At 39.1% G+C, this 13350-nt stretch overlaps 4 protein-coding genes across 9 annotated transcripts in view; 2 read left to right on the top strand and 2 right to left on the bottom strand.

Moving 5' to 3' along the window:
• The first annotated feature begins 866 nt into the window (after window positions 1–866).
• LOC119082626 lies at window positions 867–1964 on the top strand. Its single transcript, XM_037192194.1, has 2 exons — window positions 867–970; window positions 1035–1964. Exons 1-2 carry the CDS (start codon window positions 929–931, stop codon window positions 1914–1916), a joined length of 924 nt encoding a protein of 307 aa, XP_037048089.1. The 5' UTR covers window positions 867–928; the 3' UTR covers window positions 1917–1964.
• Window positions 1965–2071: 107 nt separating this feature from the next.
• Window positions 2072–6779, bottom strand: LOC119081715 (fl(2)d-associated complex component). 6 transcript variants are annotated; one of them, XM_037190847.1, is made up of 6 exons: window positions 6486–6779; window positions 4704–6429; window positions 4401–4640; window positions 4098–4330; window positions 3780–3920; window positions 2072–2992 (listed from the first exon to the last, which is right to left on the bottom strand). In XM_037190847.1, exons 1-6 carry the CDS (start codon window positions 6612–6614, stop codon window positions 2126–2128), a joined length of 3336 nt encoding a protein of 1111 aa, XP_037046742.1. In that variant the 5' UTR covers window positions 6615–6779; the 3' UTR covers window positions 2072–2125. The 6 variants fall into 6 exon arrangements, with proteins under 6 accessions (XP_037046742.1, XP_037046752.1, XP_037046732.1 ...); XM_037190857.1 differs by having other exon boundaries at window positions 4749–6429; XM_037190837.1 differs by having other exon boundaries at window positions 4401–6429.
• A 2463-nt stretch (window positions 6780–9242) lies between these two features.
• LOC119082481 (DNA repair protein RAD51 homolog A) lies at window positions 9243–10700 on the bottom strand. The gene is made up of 4 exons (XM_037192001.1): window positions 10503–10700; window positions 10069–10416; window positions 9678–10016; window positions 9243–9604 (listed from the first exon to the last, which is right to left on the bottom strand). Exons 1-4 carry the CDS (start codon window positions 10596–10598, stop codon window positions 9359–9361), a joined length of 1029 nt encoding a protein of 342 aa, XP_037047896.1. The 5' UTR covers window positions 10599–10700; the 3' UTR covers window positions 9243–9358.
• Window positions 10701–12715: 2015 nt separating this feature from the next.
• Window positions 12716–13350, top strand: part of LOC119082364 (nucleolysin TIAR) — a 40629-nt gene continuing 39994 nt past the window's right edge. The window contains exons 1-2 of the mRNA XM_037191886.1: window positions 12716–13066; window positions 13187–13349. Coding sequence (XP_037047781.1) covers window positions 13234–13349 — 116 coding nt within the window. The 5' untranslated portion in view covers window positions 12716–13066; window positions 13187–13233. The remainder of the gene's footprint in view (window positions 13067–13186; window position 13350) is intronic.

Raw genomic sequence — 13350 nt, 5'->3', positions numbered from 1 at the left:
AACTTCAACTGTACACATCTCAGTGTGAATGAATTTTAACACCAATATTTGACCCGAAAGTGCAGGCAATTACCTTTCTAATGACACCCCACATGACCTTGTACAGCTCGTGTAACTGGAGAAATTTTTGTAAGAAAAAGAAAGAATTTTTGTGCAAGTGCAAGTTTTCGGTTTTTGATCACCTCACACTAGCCACACAAGATTCGAAGAATTTTTTTGAAAGTGGTTTTGGCTTCGGGGGTCGAATACCTTACTGGGCACATATAAAAAATTCCAATAGAAAATGCGTCCGATTTCAGTTATCTGTTTTTCAGAAGAATCCCTCTGCCGGAATGGTCATTCTGTGAATCCGGCGATTCCCGAAGGGCCTTTCCATTTCTATAAGAGAATATTGCATTTTTAAAGTTTTATTGGCTTTTTTCGATTCTTCCGAAGTGCCAGTCCGGCGGTGAGTCCTTTTTATCATTGTGTGAACGTCAGACCAATAACCACGTAGAGTAAGGCGAGTGTCAGTAACTCTCCAAGAATAATAACTGGCGCATTTAAAACTAGAGCATTTTGTCTATGTTTTTCAGACTCTAATTGTAACAGATAAATTGTCGAAATCGAGCGTATTGTTTAATGCATCTAAACGAATGCGCTAGACGAAATTCACCTGTGAAAATATTTCGTTTAAATTTGTCATTCAGGAGGAATAAACTCAAATTTGTTCAGATATCATCGTTGTACAAAGTCTTATGTATACAATGCACAACCGAATTATTGATGAGCCAGAAAAATGATGAAGCAGACACAAATATTTGTTTATGGTATGGTGTTTATGGTTCCTGATTGGTATAAATTGAGAGGCGTCTTTCAATTATTTCATTCGAGAAGTGGTTGAATTACAGTCAAATACTTACGTTCCAAATTTGTCCAGCTCCACAAAATGAAGCTAGTGGTAATTTTTGGTGTATGCTTGTGTATGCAGGTAACGTTTCCTAATTTCATTTTTTACCAAATAGTTTTTCCAATAACAACCTCCATACAATTAGCGAATCTCTGCATCCGCTCGAAACGATGACTGTCCAGATAAATTGAAAGCCCTACAAGAAGAATTGGGCAAGTTCTTTAAGAACTTTGACAAAGAGCACAAAATTGCCAAAGATTGGGTAGATAAAATACAAAAAAAGTGCCAAACGCTGTCGAACGATCTGAATAGACTCACCGCGAAACTCAATACATGCAATGAAGAGGAAGTAGAATGCCTAGTCGCCGAATTCTTGGAATCCTTCTTTAATATACATATTGACATTACGGAACATTTAGCCCCATCGTTTGAAAGGCAGGTCAATTTATTACTGAGTATGGTCGATGATCTTAAGAGTAAAACGAAATGGAACTGTACGGACGGCAAAGCGTGTACATGTTCGTGCGAAGCGAAACTAAACGAGATAATTTGTGAACTAGATGCATCCTTTGACATATTGGAAACAGCTGGCGCTGTAGTGCTCGGATATGTGGCCCGTTTGTTGGAATTTTGTAACGAGTTGAATGAGTTAGCAGAGAAATTCGACTGTACTTATCACCCGATCTGCAATGAAAGCAATGAGAGTGGCGAAAAGGATAGAAGCAGAAGCGAAAAGGATGAAAGTGACGAATATGATGGAAAAGACAATAGTCGAGAGAAAAAAGGTAAAAGAGACAATAGTCGAGAAAAAGATAAAAGTTGCGAGAAAGGCGTCAGTAACGAAAGTGATGAAGAGGATCAATGTTGTGAATCTGTTGGAAGTAACTTCGATTGGTTGGCAGTAGTAAAAGCATTCGTAATGAGATTTGATCTAGATGAACCTGCTGGAATATTAACCAATATCAGTGAGATTTGCGATCGCACAGACGAAGGAATTCACGATTGGTTACATAGGCTAAAGTTCTGAAATTGTTAATGGTTCGATCTGTTCAATAAATGAAAGGATAAAAATTAATTATTTTTGTTCAAATGTCCATATTGTCCTACACATCTTTTTCGCCTCCCGTCGATAAATTTTGACAGCTACTTACAAGATTGCTCGTTGCATATAAAGTCGAATACTTTTTCTCGTTTTTATTTTACAAAAGAAAATAATGACAAAAAGATCTGAACAATTCAGTTTGCCTCTTTAATTGCTCGTTGAAATAAAGTAGCGGCCAATGCAGTGTACGCTGGATCTATCTTTTGAACAGTTTCAAAACATCCAATTTCTCTCTTCGGCAAACCGCACAAAACTCTTCTCATTTGCAAATCCGATCTAGCGGATAGTGCCCGACTAAACGGTCCGGTTGCTTTAAACACCAAATTCCTTCGCACATCAGCACTATTACGACTGCCAACCTGTATGCACGCTATCGGCTGATGGATCGACAGCATAATGTTGTCTTCCTTTTTGATTTCGTCCAAGTTCATGGTTACATTAACAGTAGCATCGGGAATGTCACCATAATCTGGATCCAATTTTTCTCCCTTCACTTTAAACGTGCCATCGTTCAGTTTAGCATCTGCAACGACTTCCTGCAACCGTTCTCGTTCCTTTTTCAGCTTTTGTTGTGCATCGTTCAGAATTCTACACGCCAATGCTTGTCCAGCCCATTTGTGCGATATTCCCACATCCAGCAAAATCGAATGAGGTTGCCATCGCTGCTTAGCTGATGTTTGTGTGGAAATCGATTTTTCACGGGCTATTGCCTTCGATTCTTCGACTAAACTAGCCCAATCAACACCCAAAGCATCGCCCAATCCGCGGATTCGGGCTTCCTCCTCCAATTCACCGTCGGAAATTTCTTCGAAATCCAGATCCATCTCATCGGGTAACTCCTTCACTTCATTCAGATCGGTAGGTGTCGGCTGTTTTTCAATCAATAACGGTTCCGTGTCTTTAACCGGATCACCAACGGCCGTTGGTCCAACAGTCGATTCCAACGGTGGTTCAATCGGTGCATTGAAGTCATTTTGTGAATTTTGTTTTTCGAGAAGCTCCTGCGGAGGAGAAATAATTTTTGATTTTCATTATTTAAAGGTGCGAAAAAAGAAACTCAACAAATGGAAAAACAGGAAAGTAACAAACAGTTAGGATCAGACACGTTTTCGGTGTCATTCAAACGAAATGTAGGAACTTCACATTGTTTCACATCACCGTCTAACGAAAACAGGCCATAAAATTCATGGGACTTTTGATCAAAAGCAATTTGAACGTTCAGGAAAAAGCAAATGGACCATTAGACATGTGGCTGAACTATCATTTAGAGAATAATATCATAAAATTTAGTGAGTGGTGAGTTCACTATTTTTTGGTTACTTTTCGAAAGTTTTGCAACTGCTTCTACGAGTTCTTGAGCTTTTTCTTAAGTGACATTGCAACTTATCCACTTTAATTTTTGACGGTGCTGGCAGGACACAGATGTCGGGACATATAATCAATAATCATTGTAGTCAGACACTGTTAGTTTCATCATTTAAAGCTAAAATTCATTGAATTATTAGCTTCTTCGCTATACAGGTGATGAGGGCCTTGTCCAAACAAACGGTAAAAAAAACGCCATAAAAAAAATGAAAATTACCTTCGGTCTGAAGGGAAAACAACCACCAGTGGGAATTAGTAGGACAGGACAAATGAAATTTTTGGAAATTGGAGAATGGAATTGACGGGACAGACTTGTGGCTAGTGGTTTTCCCCACCACGAAGAACAATCAACAAAAAAAAAGAAGAAATAAACGGAAACCAATAACTGAAAGATTACAGATACACCGAAATGTTTTGTCTTACGGGCTCGTAGTCAGGTCGAAAGTATTGGCCGCTTCCGTAACCATCTAAATCGTCAATAAACTGATTGAAATTTTGCTGATCGAGTTGCTTTGGCGGAGATTGCTTTTCGGTTGACAATGTAAAGAATCGCAAATCATCCTCCTGAATGATTCGGACATGGTTCGTACGCACGCAAAAATTGATTTTAAAGCACGCAGCATGAAAGAATGAAAAACGATTTTTTTTGTATAAGAAAAGCAAAGAAAAGCAAAACATCGACAGTCGGAGATGAATTTGTGTGGAGAATTGAGTAATGAGCTGGGTACATTTTTTCCTTACCTCTTGGCGATTAAGTATTTCGTCGGCTTCGTCACTGAATTCACTCAGATCATCTGGGATAACTTCTTCCAATAGTTGTTCTTCAGGGACCACGGATGCTTCGTCAATCACATCGTCTTTCTTTTCATCGACTTTAATCTCAGCAGGGACTACTAGCGTTACTGACGATCTCGGAACGACTGCAGTCATCGACACATCAGACTTTGGCGTAAGGCTCGATTGAGTTGAAGCAACTAAAATTGGACGAACGAAAAGAAATGGTTACAACAACACAAATATTGTTGAATTTAAGGCTCGTTATACCAGTGCTTGCATGAATAATAACCGGATCGGTTGCATTCGACTGTGAAATCGTTTCCGTTGGTACCACATCTGGTGGACGGCGATACACCATACTACTTCGATCATGCTGGAACCCATCTTGTTGGCGCCTGAAATCGCCACTATGATGCTGACTTCCCCGTCGACCTCTCCAGCTGTTCCATCGACGATTCGGGCCGCCTCTTTGCACATCATTCATTCCCATATTGCCAATTCCAGCACCTATACCACCGTCATGATGAATTGTATCAGATAATCGATTATAGTCTTGCCATTTGCTATCACCTTCATCCCAATTTTCTTCGCCTTCTTGTTGCTGTTGCCACTTACCCTTATTATCCCATTGACGTTCATTCATTCCACCGCTCCATTCACGATTATCAACATAATTGTCTCTAGGCAAAGCATGGCTCGTATCTGCTCTGTCCCATTCACGGCCCACATGCCGATCCATTGTACGATCGTACATGCCACGCTCATCGGTTCTTCCCATTTCTGTTTCTCTAATCCAATCCCTATCACGTTCAGCGATATGACGATCGTCAATGTAGGCCCTTGATCCGTAATCGTGTGTCATCCGACGCTCATCTCTTAAATCGTCGTATCGTTGATCGCTAACAACACCATGACCACCAGCTTCCCACTCGATATCATCACGTTCAACAATACGTTTTTCTCGCGACAAGTATGGACTATTCAGTGATTCAGCCCGCCCATCGTCATGTCTTCGGATGTAGTCACGCTCATCTCGTAGACTTCCTCGATCGTCTTTTTCAATACGCCGATCGTGAGTTTCATATCTCGGATCGTCGCGTTCATACACACGATCGTACGGCATCGGTTCCTTCTCTCGTTCCATTCTTTCTCTACCGCTGCGACTGTGCGAAACAGATCGAAGTCGATCGCGATCAATTGATTTATCACGACTGCGATCCCTCGCAGCGGCGATTGCCATAGCTCGTTCTGCAGGTCGTGGTAGTAAACGTTCTGGTTTGATTCGGTCGTCATCTCTTTCTCGGCGTAATTTTTCTCGGCGCTCCCTTTCATGTCGTTCTTGACACCTCGCCAAAATTTCCTGTCTTTCTTTTTCTCTGGCTGCTTCACGAGCATCTTCCCTACAAAGTCTTTCTTTTTCGCGTCGTTCACGCTCTCTTTCCCTGCTGTCATGTCGCTTGAAATCTTTCTTAACTACGCGATCGATGCTACGGTCCCGACGCATACTTCCGCCTGAAGAACCACCTATCCGTCTTGGAGGTGTTTTGTGTTTTAAATCGCGTGATGACAGTCGCTTTGGTGTTCGCGATTTCGGTCGCATTTTTGGTGAGCGACTTCTTACCCTCTCCCTTGATCGCATCCGTTCTCGGTCTTTTTCCCTTTCTCGATCTCGTAGCTCTCGTTCCCTATCGCGGGCCGCTTCTTTCATGCGATGATGCTTCGCCGGATCAACGGAAATTTTGTTTTTGATTGGAACTTTCTGTATGGACTTCGGCGGCGATGATCCGACACGCTTTCTCAACGATGGTGATTGCGACCGCTTCCTCAACTTACCTTCAATCTTTTTACCATGACTGGACTTATGGGACTTTGTACCGTCAACCTTCTTGTGGCAAACTCGTTTCACTTTCGCCGACTTCTTTCTAGGCTCATCAGCCGAAGAGCTGCTCGACCCTCGCTTTCGCAATTTAGATTTGCGAATTTTTCGCTTTGATTCTTTCGATGATGTCGAAGACGATGAATCACTGCTCGATCCGCTATCCGAGCTGCTCGAGCTCGAGCTGGAGCTGGACCGGACTTTCTTCCGCTTTCGAATGATTTCTTTTGTGGCGACTTTACGCGACGATTCCATTTTTAATTGTAATTCTAATTCTTTTTGCAATTCAGCACGTTTCTTTTCTAATGAATCTGGATCAGCGTCCTCCAATTCAACATTGTCCGGTTTTGGCTCTTGCACAAGGTTTGTTGTTGTTGTTATTGTTGAAGTGATTTTTGTTTCTTTCGGTTTTGTGTTGATCTGATGGATAAAACAAAAAATTAGCGAGCTAAAGACAGCCGATCGGTAAGACCTACGTTGATAGCAGTTTCCAAAGATTTCAGTTTCTTAGTTCCTAAACGTTGAAATACACTAAGTCGATTTTTAGATAAATCTCGCGGCTTCGGTAGCTCTACAGTTATTTTCCTCTTAACAGTCTTAGACATCTTATAACTTCAACGCCAACAAAACCATATTTTGTTGCATATTTTCTACGAAGAATCACATCAAATTCACAAATGAAAATTGTAGAAAATCAAAAATCAGCAAATTAATTTTTCTTTACTTTTATTTTGTGACACTTTTGACATTTCAAACAGCGGTGACCATTTTGATTTTTTTTGTTTTTATCAGGTTGAATTTTCATATCAAACTGTTTAATACCGGTATAATACCTTTTAGATCTTACCAACAATACCATAAGAATGCAGCGAAATGTTAGCTCTTGGTTCACTTTTTTAATGTTTTATCGACAGGGCTGCCCGCTAGAATTCAAATATTTGCTGAATGAAATTTGCTTGTTGCTTTTTGAAGAATACAGTGTTTAAGGAGAGCGATTTTTGACCACTTTGTTCAAACTGGTCTCGGGGTCACACGTCAAAATGAGAGAAATCACATACAAATTTAAACTGGGCTCAACTCTCAATTTCTTTTTTCATTGATGAATATTTGACAGCTGACCCCGAGACCAATTAAATTTAACTGGTTTTCGCTCTCCTTAAACACTGTATAGATTAACTAATTTAACTCACATCACAAATTAAATATGCGAACGAATCTAGTGCGTATGGGCAAAACAATTTTTGCAACGAATAGAAGGCTTTTGAAACAAAGAAAGTTGATTCCTCTTCTTCCATATAATTTATTGTCTCAAACTTAAACTGTCAGAGTTAACTTTTAACCTTTTCACAACCTTCGGATCTACTACTTCATTTGATGATCAGATTAGATTAGATTCTTTTACTTAAGTTGCTTCATAGCCATTGTACAACACTCCCACATTGTCCTACTCTATCTCTTAGCTTACTGTTCGAAATATATTGAAAACATCGCCGTGGTGTGGTGACACTCAATTAAGGACGGCCGTACCACTCGCACTTTACAGATTAAAAGTATCTACAATATACAGAAGCTACGGTAGGGTGCGTCGTATTTTCATTTTGTTTTTATTTTTTAAAAAAATTCAACAATTAATTTTTCACTTGCCTCTAGCCTGATTTTGATTTTCGGGGTAGTAGCATGAAATTGCACATATTGTTGACTGATATCTCGGACATTTGGGAACAGAAGGCATAATTACTGCTAACTGAGGAGTCCAGCTATGAAATACCATAAGAACGTTGTTGACCTTCGCCTTCACTAGGGCAGAGTCCCTCTGTCAGTGTTCCCGACTAAGACTTTTCGACAAAAAATTTCAACTTTATTTGCAAATACAATCGACAAAACGTGACATAATACGTCGTGTGAGCTATGTCTGAACAGGTAATCTCATAAAGAATCAATTGCAAAGAATTTCAGTTTGTTGAAAACGAGTTGAAAAAACTCACAGAATCTCTGTTTTCGAAGCCCAAATTTGGTAATTTTTTGTTAGAATAAAAAAGTCAAATGAATAAAAAATGCAAATTAAAAGGTTCTAATCTGGTGAAATTGATAGTTTCATCCCTATTCACCATAAATAACACTTTTCTGAGCAAATAAACGTAAAATCGTCGATTTTTGTATTGCTTTTGCAGTATAGTAATAGTAACGAGTGTAGCTGACTCAAAATATAACCGAAAAGTGAATGAGTGAAAAATTGTCCTACGTGTCCTACCGGACAAGAAATTTTGAGTGTAGTGGACCACTGATTGTATGAAAAAGAATAGCCAACTTTGATCGGTTCAGTCCTCTATTTGAGTGCCGTTAAGTCAACTTCTGGACTAGACAGTGCGTTAAGCTAGGCGTTCGTCTCAGCGAATTTTTCTGAGTAAGTTACAGGACAAATTGTATTGAAATAATTTCAGTTTCACGCTGAAACCGACCGGTCTATAATTGGTCCACTCTGGAGTAGTCAAAATCGTTTTTAATTTACATCACTCTTTGAATCTTCGTGTGTAGAAAACATTCTAAGACGAAAAAAATTACAAAATTCTCGAAGTGTTTACAAAAAACTACAGAACACGACCTGGACGATATTGATGTCCTCTACTATTCTTGACACTATAAACCTAGCGCGGCAAATCCTCCGGTTGGGTAAAGTGTACTACCACAAAGATTCTACAGAATTCGAATTTTCAGTACTCTATTTAAAGTACCACTCATGCTTGAAGTGCGTTGCTTCAATTTTTTTACGTATCAGACAATATTAAGTCAGGAAAGCCCAAAAATTTTGAAAACATTCTCAGTTTTTTCATATGAAGCTCTTGAATGTACTCAAAAAATGTACATTAAAGTCGCCCAATTTCTACGAGTAACGCGTCAAAAATACGTTTTGTGTGTACAATGAGTAACTCCACTGGTCTTATCTCGTTTTTGGGAGTTTTATCCGTACGTTGATGTACACTTTATTCGGATATTGTTGTTATTTTAATCCGTACTTATCATGTGACAGTTGAAATTGTGATTTCTATATTTGACCCAATTTTTCGCTTAGAAACCTTTAATCAATTATTGGAATGTCTACGTAGCATTAGAATTGAGTCTGGCTATGTCTCTTCAACGTAAACAATATTTTTCAATACGTCCATTATCATCTGACCATCCTCCTCACGTTAAATTGTTTCCATAATTGAAACGAAACTTTCAACCCACAAACTTGATAAAGAAAAACATTTTATTTTAAGCAAATCCATTCACAGCAAATTATTTCAAATTCATTTCGATTTGTCTGGCCTTAAATCTAATACGAAAATTCTGATTTCATCCCATCATTTCATTCTTTCACATCACCGATGCCATCAGCATTTATAGCAAACATTGCCTCCGATTCGGGCAGGCATGGTGAATCGTAGATTTTGCACACTCGATTCTCACCTCGACCCTTCCGCAAGTACAGTCGTGTGGTCGACGCATGTGCAATAATATTGCCACCAATCGGCTTCTTTGGATCGGCCTGAAACATTGCACCGGCATCTACTTGAGCGACCACTTGATTCGTTATGAATACAGCAACGCCGTACTGAGTGGATATTGGAGAAAAGTGAAATTGGATTACTTCGACCATTTCAATTTGAAATTGTGAATGTATGTACCTCATCGGCCAGTCGCAAGAGCATGCGCAGAAAACGGGCCAAATGCATTTGTCTAGCTGACAGCTCACCACGACCAGAATAGTCGGTTCGGTACAGGGCAGTCGCACTGTCCACAATAACCAAGGAATATCGAGATTCGGCCATCATAGCAGCGGCTGTGTATAAAAGGTGTGTTTGATGGTCTGTGGTGTAGGCTCGAGCATATGCAATATTGTCAAGAACTTCGGTCGGATTCATTTTGTACCGTTCAGCAACGGCCAGTACACGTTCCGGCCGAAATGTTCCCTCTGTATCGATGTACAAGCATCGACCTTCACCGCCGCTTTGAGATACAGGCAACTAAAATGTTTGTTTCAGCGATGCAGTTGAAAGTCGAACGGAAATTACTTACCTGACATGTAACAGCCAAGGTGTGACACAGTTGGGTCTTTCCGGATCGAAATTCGCCGAAAACTTCAGTAACCGATCCAGTTTCGATACCTCCGCCTAGCAATTTGTCTAGTTCACGCGATCCCGTTGTCAAGGATATCAGTTCGGAGCGTTTCAAATGCAAATCGGTGGCGGTCTGAAATCCCATATGCACCATTTTCGATGCTTCTGCATAAATCTTGTCAGCCTTTGCCTCGGATATTCCCTTAATTGTAATCAAATGTTTCTTGGCCGTATAAAGAATCGATTCGACGGTATGAAAACCGGCCTCTTCCAATTTCTTTATATCAGCGGTTGTAATTCCGTTAACCTATTTCGTTGCATTGTTTTGAATGGGACAAAAATTACCAACTAATGCGCAACTCAGTTTTGATTTTTCAAAAAAAATCCACTTACCGCCAATTTAGCGATTAAAGTTGGCCCGTCAGTTGCCGATTCCTCATTTGTGGCTGTTACGCTGGATGTCCCTGATGCTTCATCAAGTGCAGCCATGGTTTCAGATGTAATTTTTTTGGAAAAAAGAACTTGCGAAATTTCAAAACAGTTAGCTGTTCAACTGTACTGCACGAATATACACACATAGAGCATTCGAATGTCAACAATTAGAACCCCCTCCAAAATAAAAAATGGCAAAAATGAATCGAAATGAATCTCAATATTTTTTTGTTGGGATCTTAATGCTTGATGCTGTTCACTATGGCTGAATGCAACCTTTTATCCCTTTTATCTCGACGATATGTAAATTCACCCAAATGTAGGCCGAAGGATTCAATTCTTTGCAATTATATTTTACAGTCCTACTAGGGCCTAACGTCAAGTAAATAAGGTCGTTTGTTTGGTCTATCGCCACTTCGGAGAAATTTATAGAAGCCCGGTATCACCGACAAAACCGATAGAAGTATCCACTCATCAGCACTCGTCTTCGTCTCGTTACCATAAATTACAAAAATTAGCTAAATCCAGATAGTTGCAGGCGTAATGCTGAAAACAAACGAGGCATTGAAAACGTGTTTTGGTCCTAGTTTTAATTGACACTTGCAGCAATCGCGATTTTGAATAGAGTGTTATGATGAAAGAGATAGAAATATTTTGACAAGTACCCCAAGGCAACTTATAATAAACTGGTCTTCGGTCCTCTCGCTCTCAACGTAACACGTTGAAAGAGAAAGCAATATTTTGACAAGTACCCCAAGGCAAGTTAAATTAACTAGTCTTCGGATCTCTCGCTCTGATCATAACAGTCTATAGAAAAAGTTCTAACTTCATTTGACAGTTTCGAAAATTTCGTCATGAAAAATAGGACCAAAACACGTTTTCAATGCCTCGTTTGTTTTGAGCATAAGCAACGCAACCTGTTATCAATTCTCTGGTTAAATTGGGAATTGTTAGGTGAAGTACTGTTTCTATTGTTTCTAACATAGTTAAGGTAGATGTAGTCTAAGGGCCCTAGCGATAGGGCATGTTTTTTTGTTGATGGTTTCTCCACTTTTTAGCAATTCTTCTATAGCTGAATATGGTACTTTTGTATTTGTCAGTTTAGAACTTCACGAAACGAAGTAGTACTGCGTACTGTTTTATCATGTCTGTTACTTCCTCCCTTGACCTAAGTATTTTCAACAGATAGAGCATGTCAAGTAGTATGTGCTAGTTTATACTGAAAACTACAAAAGCAACACCTCTTTTTAAAGGAGGATGCAGTTTAGAAACTAAGGGTAAAATCTATTACAATTCAGTACTTTTCTTCATAAAAAGACTGCTGTCACTGAATTATTTTTTCATGAACAAACTTCACTGCTGTGACATTTCATGCGAATGAATCAATGTGAAGTTGTTACAAAAAAAAATCCAGTGAGATTGAAGTACTATTAAAAAATGTGGCACCTCTTCAGGCCAACCGACAAGGCGAATAGCTGAATAGGGTCGTTTCGTGAAGTTTTATACTGAAAACTACAAAGAACGAACACGATTTCATCCACAGAGATCGGTTTTCATATAAATGTTAATGAGGTTATGTCTTTATGGATGAAATTTGACAGTGACTTGACAATTCGTATGGCCTTGGAACAGGGCCTATTTTACGGAAACATGTTTCTCAAGTTTTTGAAAGTTTTTAAAATGTTTCTGAAAAGTTTCTCAAAGTTTCTTAAAGTTTCTAGAAAAGTTTCTTTAAGAAACCTTAAGAAACTTTAAGAAACATTTTGGAAACTTTCAAAAACTTGAGAAACATGTTTTCGTAAAATAGGCCCTGCCTTGGAACAGACCTATTCTAAGCGGAAAGATTTCTGATTTTATCGCGTATCTTCACCAGAGAAATGGTAGGTTGGTAACATAGCAATGTATCATTTCTCTGATTTCCACAGTCGAAAGTATTTGGAGACCGCATTTAATTTCATCAAAATTGCGATTTTAACTTCAACAATGTTTCACTTACTTCCTTAAAGTATAAAGTATATAAATCTAAAACTCACATTCTTTCAACGATTTCCACCACGAAACCAAATACGATTCGTAAAATATTTCAAATATGGCCGCCCTTTCTATGCTGAATTTTGGGTTGTTTTGGCTCTCGTCGAGAGCACACCGCCTCCATCTGTCTGTTGCTTGGAAAGATTTCAGCCGCCATTATCCATTCCATTATCCTATTCACAGTTGTGCGTGTTTCTTTTATTTTTTTTCGAAAATAAATTCAATATTTTGTGCATTTGTATCTAGCTTTATAATTGCAAAATTAGTTCAACTCGTCCTCAAACAAGTACTTGTCGGTTTTTCGATTCGATTGTACCATCAAAGAGCCTATTTAAAGCGTAAAAAGCAGCAAAAATCGGTGACAATTTAGCCACGTCATGTTGGCTGTAGACGCCTTTTAGGACCGAGTCCTTTTCGCCAATCGAATCCTAGACATCTTAAATAATTGACATGGTCACCAGCGAATCACCATAGAAAAATAGAAGAACGATCAGGTAAACAAATGAGAATTTAAATGCAAATGTCGACATGTCCGACTGAATGTCATTATTTGGTAGCTGTTTTAGATTGCCAAAACTTTAGATTGTTTTTAAAGTTATTTTTAAATCTAAAAGAGACAGCGCGCGCTGAATTGAGATTTTAAACATTTTTACACAACACAATGGAGGACACATTTCCGAAAACATTATACGTGGGAAACTTGGATCATTCCGTATCCGAAGAATTGCTCTGTGCATTGTTTGGCCAAATGGGTACGGTGAAAGGATGTAAAATATTC

The sequence above is a fragment of the Bradysia coprophila genome, chromosome X, assembly GCF_014529535.1.
Source record: "Bradysia coprophila strain Holo2 chromosome X, BU_Bcop_v1, whole genome shotgun sequence".
Taxonomy (NCBI): Eukaryota; Metazoa; Arthropoda; class Insecta; order Diptera; family Sciaridae; genus Bradysia; species Bradysia coprophila.
This window is presented reverse-complemented; position numbering and strand designations above follow the sequence as displayed.

Bases quoted from the DNA above. Each gene is read 5' to 3' on its own strand.
- LOC119082626 (XM_037192194.1), top strand. From the start codon at position 929: ATGAAGCTAGTGGTAATTTTTGGTGTATGCTTGTGTATGCAG. The intron at 971-1,034 runs GTAACGTTTCCT...CCATACAATTAG, and splicing joins GTGTATGCTTGTGTATGCAG to CGAATCTCTGCATCCGCTCG.
- LOC119081715 (XM_037190837.1), bottom strand. From the start codon at position 6,614: ATGTCTAAGACTGTTAAGAGGAAAATAACTGTAGAGCTACCGAAGCCG. The intron at 4,331-4,400 runs GTATAACGAGCC...GTCCAATTTTAG, and splicing joins TATTATTCATGCAAGCACTG to TTGCTTCAACTCAATCGAGC. The intron at 3,921-4,097 runs GTAAGGAAAAAA...CGAATCATTCAG, and splicing joins AAATACTTAATCGCCAAGAG to GAGGATGATTTGCGATTCTT.
- LOC119082481 (XM_037192001.1), bottom strand. From the start codon at position 10,598: ATGGCTGCACTTGATGAAGCATCAGGGACATCCAGCGTAACAGCCACA. The intron at 10,017-10,068 runs GTAAGTAATTTC...CAAACATTTTAG, and splicing joins CCTTGGCTGTTACATGTCAG to TTGCCTGTATCTCAAAGCGG. The intron at 9,605-9,677 runs GTACATACATTC...ATATCCACTCAG, and splicing joins TCTTGCGACTGGCCGATGAG to TACGGCGTTGCTGTATTCAT.